General features: G+C 45.4%; 1 protein-coding gene across 3 annotated transcripts in view; it reads right to left on the bottom strand.

Moving 5' to 3' along the window:
* Ccdc58 (Coiled-coil domain-containing 58) overlaps positions 1-14514 on the bottom strand; it is a 63374-nt gene that overhangs the window by 14408 nt on the left and 34452 nt on the right. For all 3 annotated transcript variants that reach the window (XM_068393193.1, XM_068393195.1, XM_068393194.1), the window contains exon 3: positions 10013-10159. In XM_068393193.1, the coding sequence (XP_068249294.1) occupies positions 10013-10159 (147 nt within the window). The remainder of the gene's footprint in view (positions 1-10012; positions 10160-14514) is intronic.

Below are 14514 nucleotides of genomic sequence, written 5' to 3'. Positions count from 1 at the left end.
ATCTTGAACGGAGGGAATGCATATAGATCTAGATGTGACCAATCTAGTAGAAAGGCATCTATATGAACTGCTGCTGGGTCCGGGATTGGTGAGCAAAATATTGGGAGCCTCTTGGTCATCGAGGTTGCGAAGAGATCTATGGTTGGCTGGCCCCAGGTGGCCCAAAGTCTCTTGCATACATCCTTGTGGAGGGTCCATTCTGTTGGAATTATTTGTCCCTTCCGACTGAGACAATCTGCCATGACATTCAAGTTGCCTTGGATGAACCTCGTTACTAGTGATATGTCTAGACCTTTTGACCAGGTGAGGAGGTCCCTTGCGATCTCGTACAACGTCAGAGAGTAGGTCCCTCCTTGCTTTGAGATGTACGCCAAAGCCGTGGTGTTGTCCGAGTTCACCTCCACCACTTTGCCTTGAAGGAGAGACCTGAAGCTTTTCCAGGTCAGACGTACTGCCAGAAGCTCCTTGCAGTTGAAATGCATTGTCCTTTGACTCGAGTTCCATAATCCCGAGCATTCCCGACCGTCTAATGTCGCACCCCAGCCTACGTCCGATGCGTCCGAGAAGAGAACGTGGTTGGGAGTCTGAACAGTTAGGGGAAGACCCTCTCTAAGGTTGATATACTGTAGTCCTTTCACCAAGTCAGACAAGACTTTATCTTTCCGGAAACCGGGATCGAGACCGCTTCTAGCGTCTTGTCCTTTTTCCAGTGAAAAGCTAGATGGTATAGAAGAGGACGGAGGTGTAGTCTTCCTAGTGACACAAATTGATCCACGGATGACAGTGTCCCTACCAGACTCATCCACAGCCTGACTGAGCAGCGTTCCTTCTTCAGCATCTTCTGGATGGATAGCAGGGCTGGGGGCTGATCGTCTTGTTCAGCAACGTCCTCATCAGAGGGTTCCTCATCCGAAACTGATGAGGAAACGGCAACGGAGTGGGCAACGTCCGACTCGCTGAATCCGGTCGCACTGGTGGATGCGTGACGGAGCCGGACGCAATATCATGGAACTGCTGCACAGTCTGTGAACTGTCAACAACCATGGGTGCGCGAGGAAGTACAGCGTCAACCCGAAACTGTCTAGACCGTCTGGGTTGTGCAGTCAACACCCTACCGGGTTGCTGAGGTTGACGCACTGCGTCACAACAAGTCACCTCTGCTGGTTGTTGAACGTCCTGAACGTCAACAACCACCTCCGAGCGTCGCTTAACGTCAACGTGCGACTGACAACCCACACTGGGTCGCATCGGTGGAGGAACCACCTCAACTGGCAGACGCGAGTAGGTTACCTCAGCGTCAACAGGGCGCACAACCGACCGGTTGGAAGGTTGTTGGCCAGAAGGAGGAACCACCTCAACTGGCAGACGCGAGTAGGTTACCTCAGCGTCAACAGGGCGCACAACCGACCGGTTGGAAGGTTGTTGGCCAGAAGGAGGAACCACCTCAACTGGCAGATGCGAGTAGGTTACCTCAGCGTCAACAGGGCGCACAACCGACCGGTTGGAAGGTTGTTGGCCAGAAGGTTCTTCTCCGCATTTAAGTCCTGTATCAAGGACGCAAGTTTGGACTGCATGGCTTGCAGCAAATCCCATTTAGGGTCTACGGGAGCAGGTGTGGCAACAGACGGGGTTAGCGACTGAGGCGGAACCGTTTACCATCCCTGAAAGCCTTGTTATGTGTGACATAATAGTACAGCAAAACTTCAAAGGCTTGACAAAAGCTGAGAAGTTGACCTGAAAACAACTTGGAGCGTCTCCTGGCTAGGCGCCAGGGCGAGTCTACCAGAATTGAGAAGTCTATCTGGGCAGAGGCATGAACTCCCAAGCCGAGAACTTCTCTCGTGTCATATCAGACTCTCGCTCTATAAGCCAGTTTAAAAGAAGGGAAATCAAAGGCTGTATCCCTAAAAAACTCCTCCTGGTGCAAAAACCAGTCGCCTAGCCAACGTAACGCTCTCTAGGAGAGCGAGAGAGCACTAGCTTAAAAACAACGGCTTCGAAGTAGCTAGGCCTAGTGTAAGTTCTGACGTTTAGGCGAACGAGGAGCAGCAGTTACAAGATCCGGACGAAGATCCTTAAAAAAATCATCATGATTTAATTAAAGTCCATAGGAGGCTAAGCAGCTTAAGGCTCCTCTCCATCTGACAGAGTCCTCAAGGGAATATCAGTAGGAGGGAGAACAGCAACTTCCTCATCCACAGGAACCTTGTCCGATAAAAGCTAGGTTACCTCAGTGAGTCTCTCACTGGTGCATAAGTAGCAGACCAGAAGGCAACGTCATGTAACTGCTTGACAGTCTGTGAACTGTCAACAACTGAACTGTCAACCACAACAGGTGTGTGAGGACGTACAGTGTCCACTCGAGACTGCTTTGACTGTCTAGACTGAGCAGTCAAAACAACTCTAGAATGCGGAAGTTGACGCACCGCGTCAAAACAAAACAACTTAGACTGTTGTTGTACCTCGCGAACGTCAACGGAAGATTCCGTGCGTCGCTGAACGTCAACATGCGGCTGGCAGGGTACACTGGAACGCATGGGTGGCGGGACTCTCTTGGAGTGCGGGAGAAGGTCGCCTCAGCGTCCACAGGACGCACAACCGTGGTTGGTTGTAGGCTAGAGGTTGGTGCAGCGTCAACCTTCTCCGCACGAAAGTCCTGCATCAATGACGTTAACTGAGACTGCATGGTCTGCAGCAAAGACCACTAGGGTCTACAGGAGCAGGTGCGGCAACAGACGGTGTGACTGCCTGATGCGGTACCGCTTTGCCTCTCTTAGGAGGTGAGCAGTCGTCGGAAGACTGCAGCGAGTCCGAACTGACCCAGTGGCTACAACTGGGCCGTTGGACTTGCGCGGAAAGGACCGACTTGCGCTTAATAAGCCGCGAGACCTTGGTCCATGGTTTCTTACGAGAAACCTCTTCCGCAGACGAGGAATAAATGGGCTCTCTCGTCTTAGAGTGGGTGGGGCGATCTTGGGTAGATACGCCCGAAACCACAGAGGGAAAACGTCTGTTCGTTGATCAAGGCCTCTCGAACCCATAAGTCGTTCGACATTACTTCTCCCCTGGGCTTGGGAGCTTGCAAGAGGTCCCGGACTAGGTGAACGACAGGCACGAACAGACGAACCCTCGGACGCAACACTGTAACACTTTGCGCATATCACTTTATCGATTTTCTGTTTTGCACTTATTTCACTGAAATCGAAACTTTTACTGATTTCTACCTGAAACACGCAATTCTACCCTTCATTAAAAGGTAGTAATTGCGAAATCAGTCGTATAATGCAAGCTCATTAATACCAGCAAAAAACAGAAAACATATTTTAAGATAAAAAAAATCAGTGGCTGGGAAAGAGACTAAACACTAGTTCATATAACTACGTTTTCAATCTCTCACCGCACATAGCCTGGGGACGAGAATAAAAAACTAAAAACGTTTTATCCTTCCTCCCCGTACAGCGACTAGGGACGAGAGCAACTCGAGAAAAACGTTACCCGCTTGAACGGAACGTTTTCTCTCCTCTCTCTCCCTCCGTCTCTATCTCTCTCTCTCTTCTCTCTTGATTTAGCACCTGAGAGAAGAGCCCAATTATATATCGTTAAAACATGTTATTTGACTAAAGGAAAAAACTGAAAGGTTTTCCAAATAAAAAGTTCCTTTAATTTAGAATTTAAAACATTTAAGCTAAGAAAGAATGAACAAAACTTCAGAATCGATTTACTCTTACTGCAAAGTGAAACCGTGATACACTCTCTCTCTATCGTAACGATAGAGCGCATGTTGAACGTCCTGAACGTCAACAACTTCGTAGTCTAAAAAACTAAACGTTAGTTCATCTTTGAAAACAGTACGAAGACTATCAAAGAAATTCTTTCATAAAACATTAAATTTTAAAAAGTTTTAAATTCTTTAAAGGCTAAATACGATATAACGGGCTCAACGTTGATTAACTTCGGTTCCAAGTAAGGACCGCCTACTATCAGGAAAGGTCGCATATAAACAAAACATAAAAATTTATTTTTATATGTTTATAATAAATGGAAAGTTAATCGAAGAGGCCTAATAAAGGCGGAGAGATATAAAATATATAGATCTATAACGTGTTAAGCAAAATTACTAAAAACCTAAACACACTTCCGTCTAAGGGAAGGGTCGGCCATTTAAAAGTGAAAGAGAGTCCATACTCTCCTTGTCACCATAATTAAATCTATCCAAAACGAGTTCAAGTTTTGAGATGAAGATAAAACACCTGCATAGCGAAAGCTCAAAACTAGAAATGTGTACTTCACCAAAATATGTGAAAACCAATCCAGTAAGCAATAGCGAATTTAGTAGGTCTTGCCGGTGGCACGACAGAGAGAAAATTGGTTCTGTGTTTACATTGAGTACTGAGTACCTGCTCGACAGATGGCGCTGTTGATGTACACCCCCTACCTGCATAGCGATCGCTGGCGTATTTTGAACGTAGAGTTTTTCTGTCGGGCAGCAGAGCTGCAGCTTATATAATCACCGGCTAAGTTTAATATTGAAAATACTGTATTTTCTTGTAGCGATTATGTTTTTGGTTTATTGAGTTACTTTTAGTAATTTCCCTGTAACTATGAAAGCAAGAGGGATTTTGACAAAACAATTTGTATACGCAGTCTCCATCGCCATACGAAGCTCAGTGAATTTTTTTAAGATTTTTCGTTTTTCATCCTATACCATCTTTATATTGGCATACTGGCCGGCCCCTTAAAATACAAGATTCGTGTTTCCGAAAAATCTAGCAGAGATTCCGTTTTTTTTTCTTATTCCCTTAACGAGACGGAAGGCAATTCTCTTCATTTTTTAAAATAATGTCCAATCTGGTGAAGCACAAGGTTGATGGATGGAAGTGAGGGGCAATGACCTCACTTGCCTTAGTGTTACAACCTGAATGCTTAGTTGATGCTTCATGAAGAGAAAACCAGATTCTTTAGTAGCAAGTGTCAAGACTTAATGAGGCTGCTGTATTCAATTCACCCCTAAAGCTATCCTTTTTGTTAAGCGACTGAAAATCCCACCAAATCTATTGTAGCAAGTTTAACGGATATTATGGCATTTATGGACAATATATCTTGAAAGTAATTAGTATTTTTATTAACCTATACAAATCTGATTCCTTTAAAATAAATGACTTGAATGCAAGCTAGAAAATACATTTATTTGTTTTAAGTTGTTTGTTAACAACAGTTGGTGCGAGATGGAAGCCCTACCCACCCGCCTGTCACAGAACAGCAACTTTTAACAGAAGGCACAAGACTGAGAGGGGAGGTTGAGGTGGAAAATGTAATTTAAAAGACTATGTTTGTATAGCTAAACCCAGCCACTGAGATGTACAAGGCAGTGCATTATTAACAGTTGGTGCGAGGTGGAAGCCCTACCCACCCGCCTGTCACAGAACAGCAACTTTTGACAGAAGGCATAAGACTGAGAGGGGAGGTTGAGGTGGAAAATGTAATTTAAAAGACTATGTTTGTATAGCTAAACCCAGCCACTGAGGTGTACAAGGCAGTGCATTATTAGACAGTCCCAAGCCTGGATAAATGGGGAGGGTTGTATCAGGAAGGTGGTCGTACAACAAAAAAAAGGCAAATCAAACATGCAGACCACAAATAGTTTCCATAGCGGATAGGTCTCTGGCACTGTTGGCCAGCAGGGTATCAGTGGAAATTAGGCTACTGTTGACCCAAGGTGTAAATGGAGAGGGAGAAAGTTGGCAAGAAAACAGCCCGAGGGGAAAAAGGGAAAGAAAGTCAATATTTGGAACTTTGAATGTGGGAACCCTGACTGGTAAGGGGAAAGAGCTTGTGAATATGATGGAAAGGAGGAAAGTGAATATACTGTGTGTACAGGATACAATACGGACAGGGAGTAAGGAAATGAATATAAAAAATTTCAAGGAAACGTATATCACAAATTTCTAAAGTAATTTTTATTTTTCCTAGCTACACAAACCCGAGACCTTTAGGTAGGGAACATGTTTTCAGCTCTAAGTGGGCAGTCTTTGAATCGTTTTAAAGAGCAGTTAAGAGACAGGTGGGAGCAAGGTAAAGCCCCACTCCCTTACTTGTCAAAATCTTTTCAATTATGACCTTTAGCCTTAGGACGGAGAAGGGGGGTTGAGGAGGGAAGTATAACCTACAAGACTAAGGTTAGTATAGCAAGGAAAAATACTAATTACTCAAGGGCTGTTGCCACAAGACAAAAAAAAATTTTATGCGAGTTGAATTATTTGGGTATTGTGGCAATCAGTTCAAACTAAATTGTCACAAGACACCGGGCCTGAGAAAAGAGTTGCACCATGTATGATGAATTTAAACTTGTCATTCTTTTACTTCCCAGTTCAAAGCATGAGGGAGGTTGGAAAAGCATTGGGGGATTTGAGGCGGGGCAGCCTAGATCTGGACGACCTAGATCGCAGGTGTCACATAATAATAGGCTACCACCCATCACCTGCAGGAAGTACCTGATCCCCATAGAGACAGGTGCCATAAAAATTCACCTTAGGAAGTAGAATGAGGGGAGTTGGGCACGGAACATGTCCGCGTGCCCTCGTCGCCGTTGGGCAATCAGTACGCCCAAACGACATTCCACTAGGTTGCGATCTTAGGAGTAATATTTGCCTTAGACTTACAATGTTTGACAGTTAACATGTGTGCCCCTCCCTCTTGCTTGACTTGGATAGAAATTAAGATTGTAATGTTTTGTTAATAAGTCAGATTTGGGACTTTATATAAATTGCTATTCTACTGATGGAAGAATATTAACAGTAACTTCCACTAAGTCAATTCTCCCCGAGTGTGTCCATTATTTACAAGTGATTCACTGTTAACTACCATTATGAGCCTTTTATGATAAACTGTTCCAGTAATTTAAAAGTCAGCAAGACTTCTATTTATTTAGTATTCAATTAGAAAAGTTTAGAGTTCTGTTGCAGACGTACTTAAACAATTAATTCACTTAAAAGAAGATTTCTGCTCATGTTTCTGTGGAAATTAACTAGACAATAAATCCTCTTACAATGTAAAAGTTGTCTAATTCCCCGCCTCCCATCATATATTATTTAATTGCCACACTCATAGTGACACTGTTCAAGAAGACTGGTACTTGGTCAAAGGCAGGATATCTTCCCCTGAAGGGGATAATAGTCAGGAATAATATACCTAGTATATTATGACCAATGGGTTGGTATATATTCCACCATCCACCTCCTCGTCTAAGGAGGACGAAGGAGAACTTCATTAGGCTCTAAAGAATGGAACTCAGATGTATAGTTCACCAGCATCAAGTTAGATCAAGCGAGTAACACTTCAACCAATTCGTCCCTAAGACTTGCATCTATACGTTACCATAGACGAAATGCTTACCATCCCGTATGGGATCTGGGCTTACTACACCATCATTTGAGCAGCCACAAGACGAAAGCACAAAGGCGTCAAAGGACTTAAGGATGCTCTGTAAAATGAAGGCTGTGAAGGTGGTATGGTGCATACACACCCCAACCTTCAACACCTAACCAACTGCAAGACTTATCTTGAAGGCAAGTGTAGGGTCTAGCTCCTTACTTTGCATATTCCAGTCCTAACTTGTACCTACCTTCTCTCAGCAGTCGAGGCATACGTATTACAGATCGACTCCCAAAGACTCCTCTTTCTTGGTTCTGCCCATGCTAGGGAAGACTGTCTTCATGGGGCACAAAAGCCTCTTCTTTCCGTGTCATGCTATAGGGCTCGAAGCTGGGGTTGTGCCCGACAGGGTTCAAGTTTGGCTATGTGCCCTGGAACTAGACTAAGGAGCTCCTACACTTAGAGTGGGAGACTATGGCAAAGATATTATGTCACTTGCCTACCCTCCTAGGCAACTGCAAGGCAGCGGAGACAGTCTTGAGAGTTGGAACCTTGACAGAAGCCTTTTCAAAGGCTCGGACGAGGTATCAAGAACAGTGGGACTGTTAGAAGCTACTCCCAAGTACAGGCAACTTTTATGAGAATGAGAAGTCTATCTGCATCCATCGAAAGACCATGCTCAGGTCAGAGTAGTAGCCTTAACGGCCACTACAAAGAGGAGCTCCTCCTAGGCAGGAAAAACTCCCACATCTGGTCAACATACAAACCAAACTGAGAAGAATCCCTCCTATGATATCAATCTTGGAGAATGGCCCACTTTCTCTGGAAAAATGAAGGCAAAAGGAGTTCCTTGGGATATCAAAAAGGCAAAATGCGAGGTCATTCAGCAGAAGGTCACCTGGGAGCCACACAGATCGTCACAAGTTCTGGCGTAACCATCCATGTGATCCCATGGGTGTTGGAAGGCGACTTCGAACACAGATCATGGGGCTGAATCGGGAAAGAAAATACGGGTGCTTCCTGTTCAGCCATATGGCAAACAGGTTGACCATGGAAGAACCCCCAAACCAGAAACCTCTCTCTTATGCCAGGATGTAGGGACCAGTCTGATACTACAGCCTTCCCTTGGCAATTAGTATTTGCTTGTCCAGAAATGTATCCACTTTGTCATCTTGCAGAGCTACTTCCCTGGATGCCTCCACAATATTCTTGGAATGCTTCCAAGACCTAGAAAGGCTGCTAATCCAAGGATATCACAGAGTAGATGCTTCTTCTGACCAAACCACTGAGATGACTTTGTCATTCAGGTGTGTGCCACTCTCCTCTTTTGAAGCGTCTGAGAACAGTTGCATGTCAGGAGGCTAAGAGTCGAGTGGGACTCCTCTGTGATGGTTCCTCTTTAGCCAACAGAGAAGAACGACCCAACCTCCCATCCCGCTAGCATGACGAGGGCTGGTGATCCCTGGGGACTGGTCCTGGAGACAAACCAGTTAATTTCAAACAGTACTTGAAGACATCTCTGGCAAAGGCGCTCGTTTGAAGAACGAGCTTCTCCAGTGAGAAAAGGCGTCTGAGAAGAATTTGCCAGCAATATAGTAGTCCTGTTTGACAGAATGGACGAACTGGGACAGAGCTCCAACAGCAGTGTGCAAATAAATGAGCTGGAGACAGAGCTCTAACAGCAATGTGTGTGCAAATAAATGAGCTCCTTCATGTCATAGTGTGACCAGTACCAGATGAGCAATTGCAAACAGGTGGATGTGAGCGACCAAAAAGCTCACATGAACAGGTAAGTGTTTATCTACAGATGAGGGGGGCACACAAATAGCTTAGTGCAATGCATGAATAAGACTAGAAGAGCCCATATGAACAGGTTAGCAATCATCAACAGATGGAAGCACGGAAACAGTAAAGAGTGCGTGAACAGATGAGCTCCCATCAGCAGGTGATGGCGTGCAAACATATGAGCGATTCTGAGCACGCATGAACAGGTCAGCAATCATCAACCAATGGAAGAACGGAAACAGTAAAGAGTGCATGAACAGATGAGCTCCCATCAGCAGGTGATGGCATGCAAACATATGAGAGATTCTGAGCTGAAAAGTGCGGCCACATAGTACGATCTGGGAAGCGCACATTAGTAGATAAGGGCACAGCGCGATAAATGCAGTCTAGCAAGGAAGTTGATGCTAACTGGTGAAGGCACGCAGAGGGTCCGCATGCAATGAGTATTTGCAAAAAGCAGTATGATCATGATAAGGAGGGAGTTCACTAAGCGATGACTGCACACATTCAGTTGAGCGCGATGAGTGAGCACAAACAGGTGAGAGCGCCGATTGCACGTAACCAGGCAGCCCCCTGAGCATGTGGGAACATGTGAATGGGAGGAGTGCACTCCGCCACCAGCCAGTAACTATGGACACCTTGTTACAAATTTCATCAACCAATAACAGCTAAGTTAAAATCATACTCTTATTAAAGGACGAAGGTTTGTATACATGTAGAAACACGTAAAAGTCAATGAGAAATCAATGGAAATGTATCAATCTTTACAATAAAACCTCATATTCATGGAGCCATAAAGGCAAAGAAAAATGGATATGCAGTACTTTAACAATGTAACTATAAAACAAACATTTACCCTGTTTTGTTCTGTACGTAGATTCCGCACTGCTCTAGCATCATCTCTATTTTTCTCTACCTCTGTTTTTGCTAAACGAATTGCTCCATAGGACTCATCTAAACATCTATGAATTAACGTGTTCCTGGCTTCATAGATCTCATTCAACTGCAAGAGAAAATATTTGTATTACCACATTATATTCATAATCATACTGTACCTTTAACACAGTATAATCTTTAAACTGTAATACCCACCTGAATAAGAATTTCTTTGCTAATGTATCCCCAGCTTTACTTCAAAATAATTATCGTAAATAGTCGTTGACTGGTTCCAAGAGACCCGTTGAATTGATTATCACCTTATAAAGTGACTTGTATGATCCCTATACATGTAAGGAGCACAAAACAGTACCTCAAACTCGATATCTTTTCATAAAAAGCATAGATACCAACATTAATAAGTTTCCATGTTTAGTACAATACCGTTAACGTGATATTAAGTTGGAACCAATGTACTGTACAGTATATCAAATAAACATTAAGAGGGGTACTACTCAGTAATGTACTCCCTACATTGGAACTGAGCCAGGGGAGAGCGAGTAAAGTGCCGGAGGGTAAGAGATTTGTATCCTCCACATAAATATAACAAATTCGAAGACAATTTGTATTTTTTCTAATGATACAAACCTTCAGCTATTTATTAGGGGTATTACTCTCGGCGAAGCTGAAAGGACGAGCCATTAAAATTTAACGAGGGTTAACTACCCATTCCGCTAGTTAGCAGGAGTAGAGGGGGTACCATGCTACCGCTCCCACTCGCACACCTGTGATTTAGCTCACTTTGCTTGGAGGTAGGACTTCATAGGGGATAGGGTTGGCAGGTAAGTTTGTATAAATAGCTAACGTTTGTATTGCTAGGAAAAATACAAATTATCTCTGAATTTGTCATTTGTTCCGTAACTGGAATACAAACCTACGCTATTTATTTGGGGCGACTCACCCTTTGGAAGGTTGGATGTCCCTGCCAAACTGGCTTTTTAGCTACCCAGGGGCTCCTTATTTTGAATAGGTATCTACCAAAAATAAGGAGTCCCTACACCTCGCTAAACCTTACTAATCAAGAACGCAGCCTACGCAACCTGTGTGTTGAGATATTTAGTAGTGTGACTGTCAAGGTTAAAGTTATTCAGAGTCTTTGCGGGAAAAACTGTTGTAACCAAGACTTTCCCAATACCACCTCCCCAGGGTATGGGGACGCAACAGTATTAACCTAATAATAGGTACACAAGGAAGCATGCTTTACCTGCAGTGGTTTGAGGTCTCCTTGTGCAGAGAACTGAGGGTGCTGCTTTCCCCCAAGAGAGGGGAGGATGAAGAAAAGAATAAGAACCAGTCAAATCTTTTCATTCACGCAGACTAAAACCGGGTAAGTGCCCTCAACCTTCTGCTACTTGCCCAATAAGGAGCTTGAGGTATTATACCTGCTGTCGTGCAGCCACCACAGGGCTGATAGAGAACGTATCGAGCCTCCTGTGGGTCACATCTTGCAGGTAGTGGGCTGTAACCATATTTTGACGTTTCCACATTCCAGCCTGTATAACCTGGGTCACTGAGAAGTTTCTCTTGAAGGCCAGGGACGGAGCTACAACCCTGACATCGTGGGTTCTGGGGCGACGTGGAGGAGGGTCCGGATTCAGGGCATGGTCTATGACTGTGCTCATCCAAGCAGAGATGGTGTTCTTGGTGACCCTCCTCTCGTTCATCCCTGTGCTGACAAAAAGTGCAGGCACACAGGGACCGGCTGCAGCTGTTCTCTTGAAGTAAAGCCTCAAACTCCTCACTGGGCAGAGTACAAGATGATCAGGGTCATCTGTTACAGAGTGGAGATTTGAAATCCGGAAGGAGTCGAATCGGGGATGCGCCACTCCCGGATTTTGAGTCTTGGCAACAAACTCAGGGACGAAGTTGAACGTTACCTCTCCCCATCCCCTTAAATGGGCGATGTCACATGAGAGACCATGAATTTCACCAACTTGTTTGGCCAAAGCCAAAGCTAGTAGGAACACCGTCTTCCAAGTCAGGTGGCGATCTGTTACCTGGCGTAATGGTTCATAGGCAGGTATCTTCAGAGACCCGAGAACTCGAACCACGTTCCACGGGCGACGTCTTACTTCCAACTGAGGAGAGGTAAGTTCGTAACTCCATTGGAGTAAAGAAAGTTCCAGCGATGAGGTAATGTCCACTCTATTTGGTCTTAGGGTGAGGCTTAAGGCTGAGCGATAGCCTTTTACCGCCGAGACGAAGGTGCAATTCTTCACGGAAATAATGAGGAACTCCTCTATTGCTGGAATAGAGGCATCGAGAGGAGAAATACCCCTTCCATGGCACCAACCACAGAAGACTTTCCACTTTGCCTAGTAAACTGCTGCTGATAATTTCCGAAGGTATCCATACATCCTGCTCGCAACTTGTTGCGAAAATCCTCTCTGAGTGAGGAGATGCTGGATAGTCTCCAGGGGTGAAGTCATAGCTACGGCTTTGTGGAAGATGTTGGCATATGGTTGTCTAAGTAGATCGTGTCGTGGAGGGAATTCTTTTGGAGAGACTGTCAGGACTTGCCGAAGGTCCAGAAACCATTCTGCAAGATGCTACAGCGGAGCTATAAGCCATTGAGAGGTTGACCGATGTTCTGGCTTTGTTGAGTACCCTCCTCATGAGACAGAACGGGCAAAATCTCAGCCCATCTCAGTATCTCTACTGCTAGATGGGATAGGGGTTGTGAAAAAGTACCTCCTTGTTTGTTGATGTAAGCCACTACTGTGGTGTTGTCACTCATCATCCCACTGAGAGGCCCGACAGGAACTTATGGAACTGTTGAAGGGTCAGGAAGATGCCCTTCATCTCTAGGAGATTTATGTGGAGGAATTCTTTTTTACTCTAACCAAAGGCCTGAGGTCGTGTGGTGCAGCACGTGGGCCCTCCACCCATTTTTTTGAAGCGTCTGGGAACAGCATCAAATCTGGGGGGAGGAAGAGAAGATCCATTCCCTTTCGTAGATTCTCGTCTGATACCCGCCATTCGAGGTCCATCCGTTCCACTGGTCCCATTGGGATCAGGGTGTCTTGGGAGTCGAAGGCTTGATTCCACCAGGACTTTTAGAGTCACCACTGGATAGATCAAATCCTGAGGTGACCGTTGGGAACTAGACGGGCCAGGGAAGATAGGTGTCCAAGAAGACGTAATATCGTCTGGGCTGGAAGTTCTCGTCTGAGAAAGGGTCTTGCAACCTTTCTTCGCCTTGTTATCCTGTCGTCTGATGGGAAGGCTTTGTGGAGATTGGTGTCTATTATCATGCCTAGGTATACCAGTCTCGAGGTTTACCATGATCCCCAGATCTTGGCAAAGCCTTAGAAGTTTGTCTCAGTGTTTAAGAGAGGTTGACACCGAGTCTGCAAGGATTAGCCAGTCCCCCAGATAACGGAGATGGATGGCGATCCTGTGTACCCAAGAGGACAAAGGCGAAAACTCTGGTGAAGACTTGAGGTGCTGTGGAAAGACCAAAGCACAGCACCTTGAACTGGTATTTCCTGTTGTCTACGTTGAATCTTAAGTACTTCCTTGAAGACGGATGGATTGGGATCTGGAAGTACGCGTCCTTTGGGTCCAGTGTGCACATGAAGTCATGTGGTCTTATCCCGCTTGTCTGATCGCGTCTGCCATAGTAGGGTTCTCCATGCTGAACAGAATTTGCTTTACAAACTCGATCAGAGCTGAGAGGTCGGTGACCGGTCTCCAGCTTCCAGACGCCTTTTTCACAAGAAAGAGTTGACTGAAGAAGCCTGGAGACCTGTCGAGGACCTCCCAGGGAATGCCCTTCTTCAACAGGGTATTGACTTCTGCCCGGAGAGCTAGCTCCTTTGCTGATCCTATCGCAAAGGAGACTATTGACTCTGGATTCTTGATCAGGGGAGGGTGAGATGTGAACGGGATGTGATACTCTGAACGAATCACGGAGCCTGCCCAGGGATCGACCCCGAGTTGCTTCCACCTGTACCAGCAACTTTGCAAGCATCGCCCCACTGGTGGACAAGTGGGGGAGTGCCTATCTCAGCGTTTGTGGCCTCTGCCGGATGTTTCCCTCCCCTGGAGGACTTTGTGCCTTTCCTGTCCTTGGTCAGAAAGGGCTTTTTAGACACCGTTGGTTTTGCTGCAGTCTTGTTCATCGAAGTCTTGGCTGGACGGGACTACTGCAGAACTGGTGGTTTATAGGGCCTGGATATCATGGCCCTATGAAGGAGGGAGTCCTGGTGAGACTTCCTCCATCTCTCTGCAGCGTGTTCAATGTCTTTAAGTCGAAAAGAAAAGATCCCTCTAGAGAGAAATTCCTGACCCTAGCGATCTCAGCATTCGGGACCTGCTGATGGAATCTCTCAGACACCGCATCATGTCATTCAAGGATGGAGTTCACCCACAAGTTTGAGACTTGGTGGGCGAGAAACTCGATGGTGCGAGTGCCTAAGA

Source organism: Palaemon carinicauda, chromosome 19 (genome assembly GCF_036898095.1).
Source record: "Palaemon carinicauda isolate YSFRI2023 chromosome 19, ASM3689809v2, whole genome shotgun sequence".
NCBI classification, from domain to species: Eukaryota; Metazoa; Arthropoda; class Malacostraca; order Decapoda; family Palaemonidae; genus Palaemon; species Palaemon carinicauda.
The sequence above is the reverse complement of the archived record's forward strand: the minus strand, read 5'-3'. Positions and strand labels throughout refer to the sequence as shown.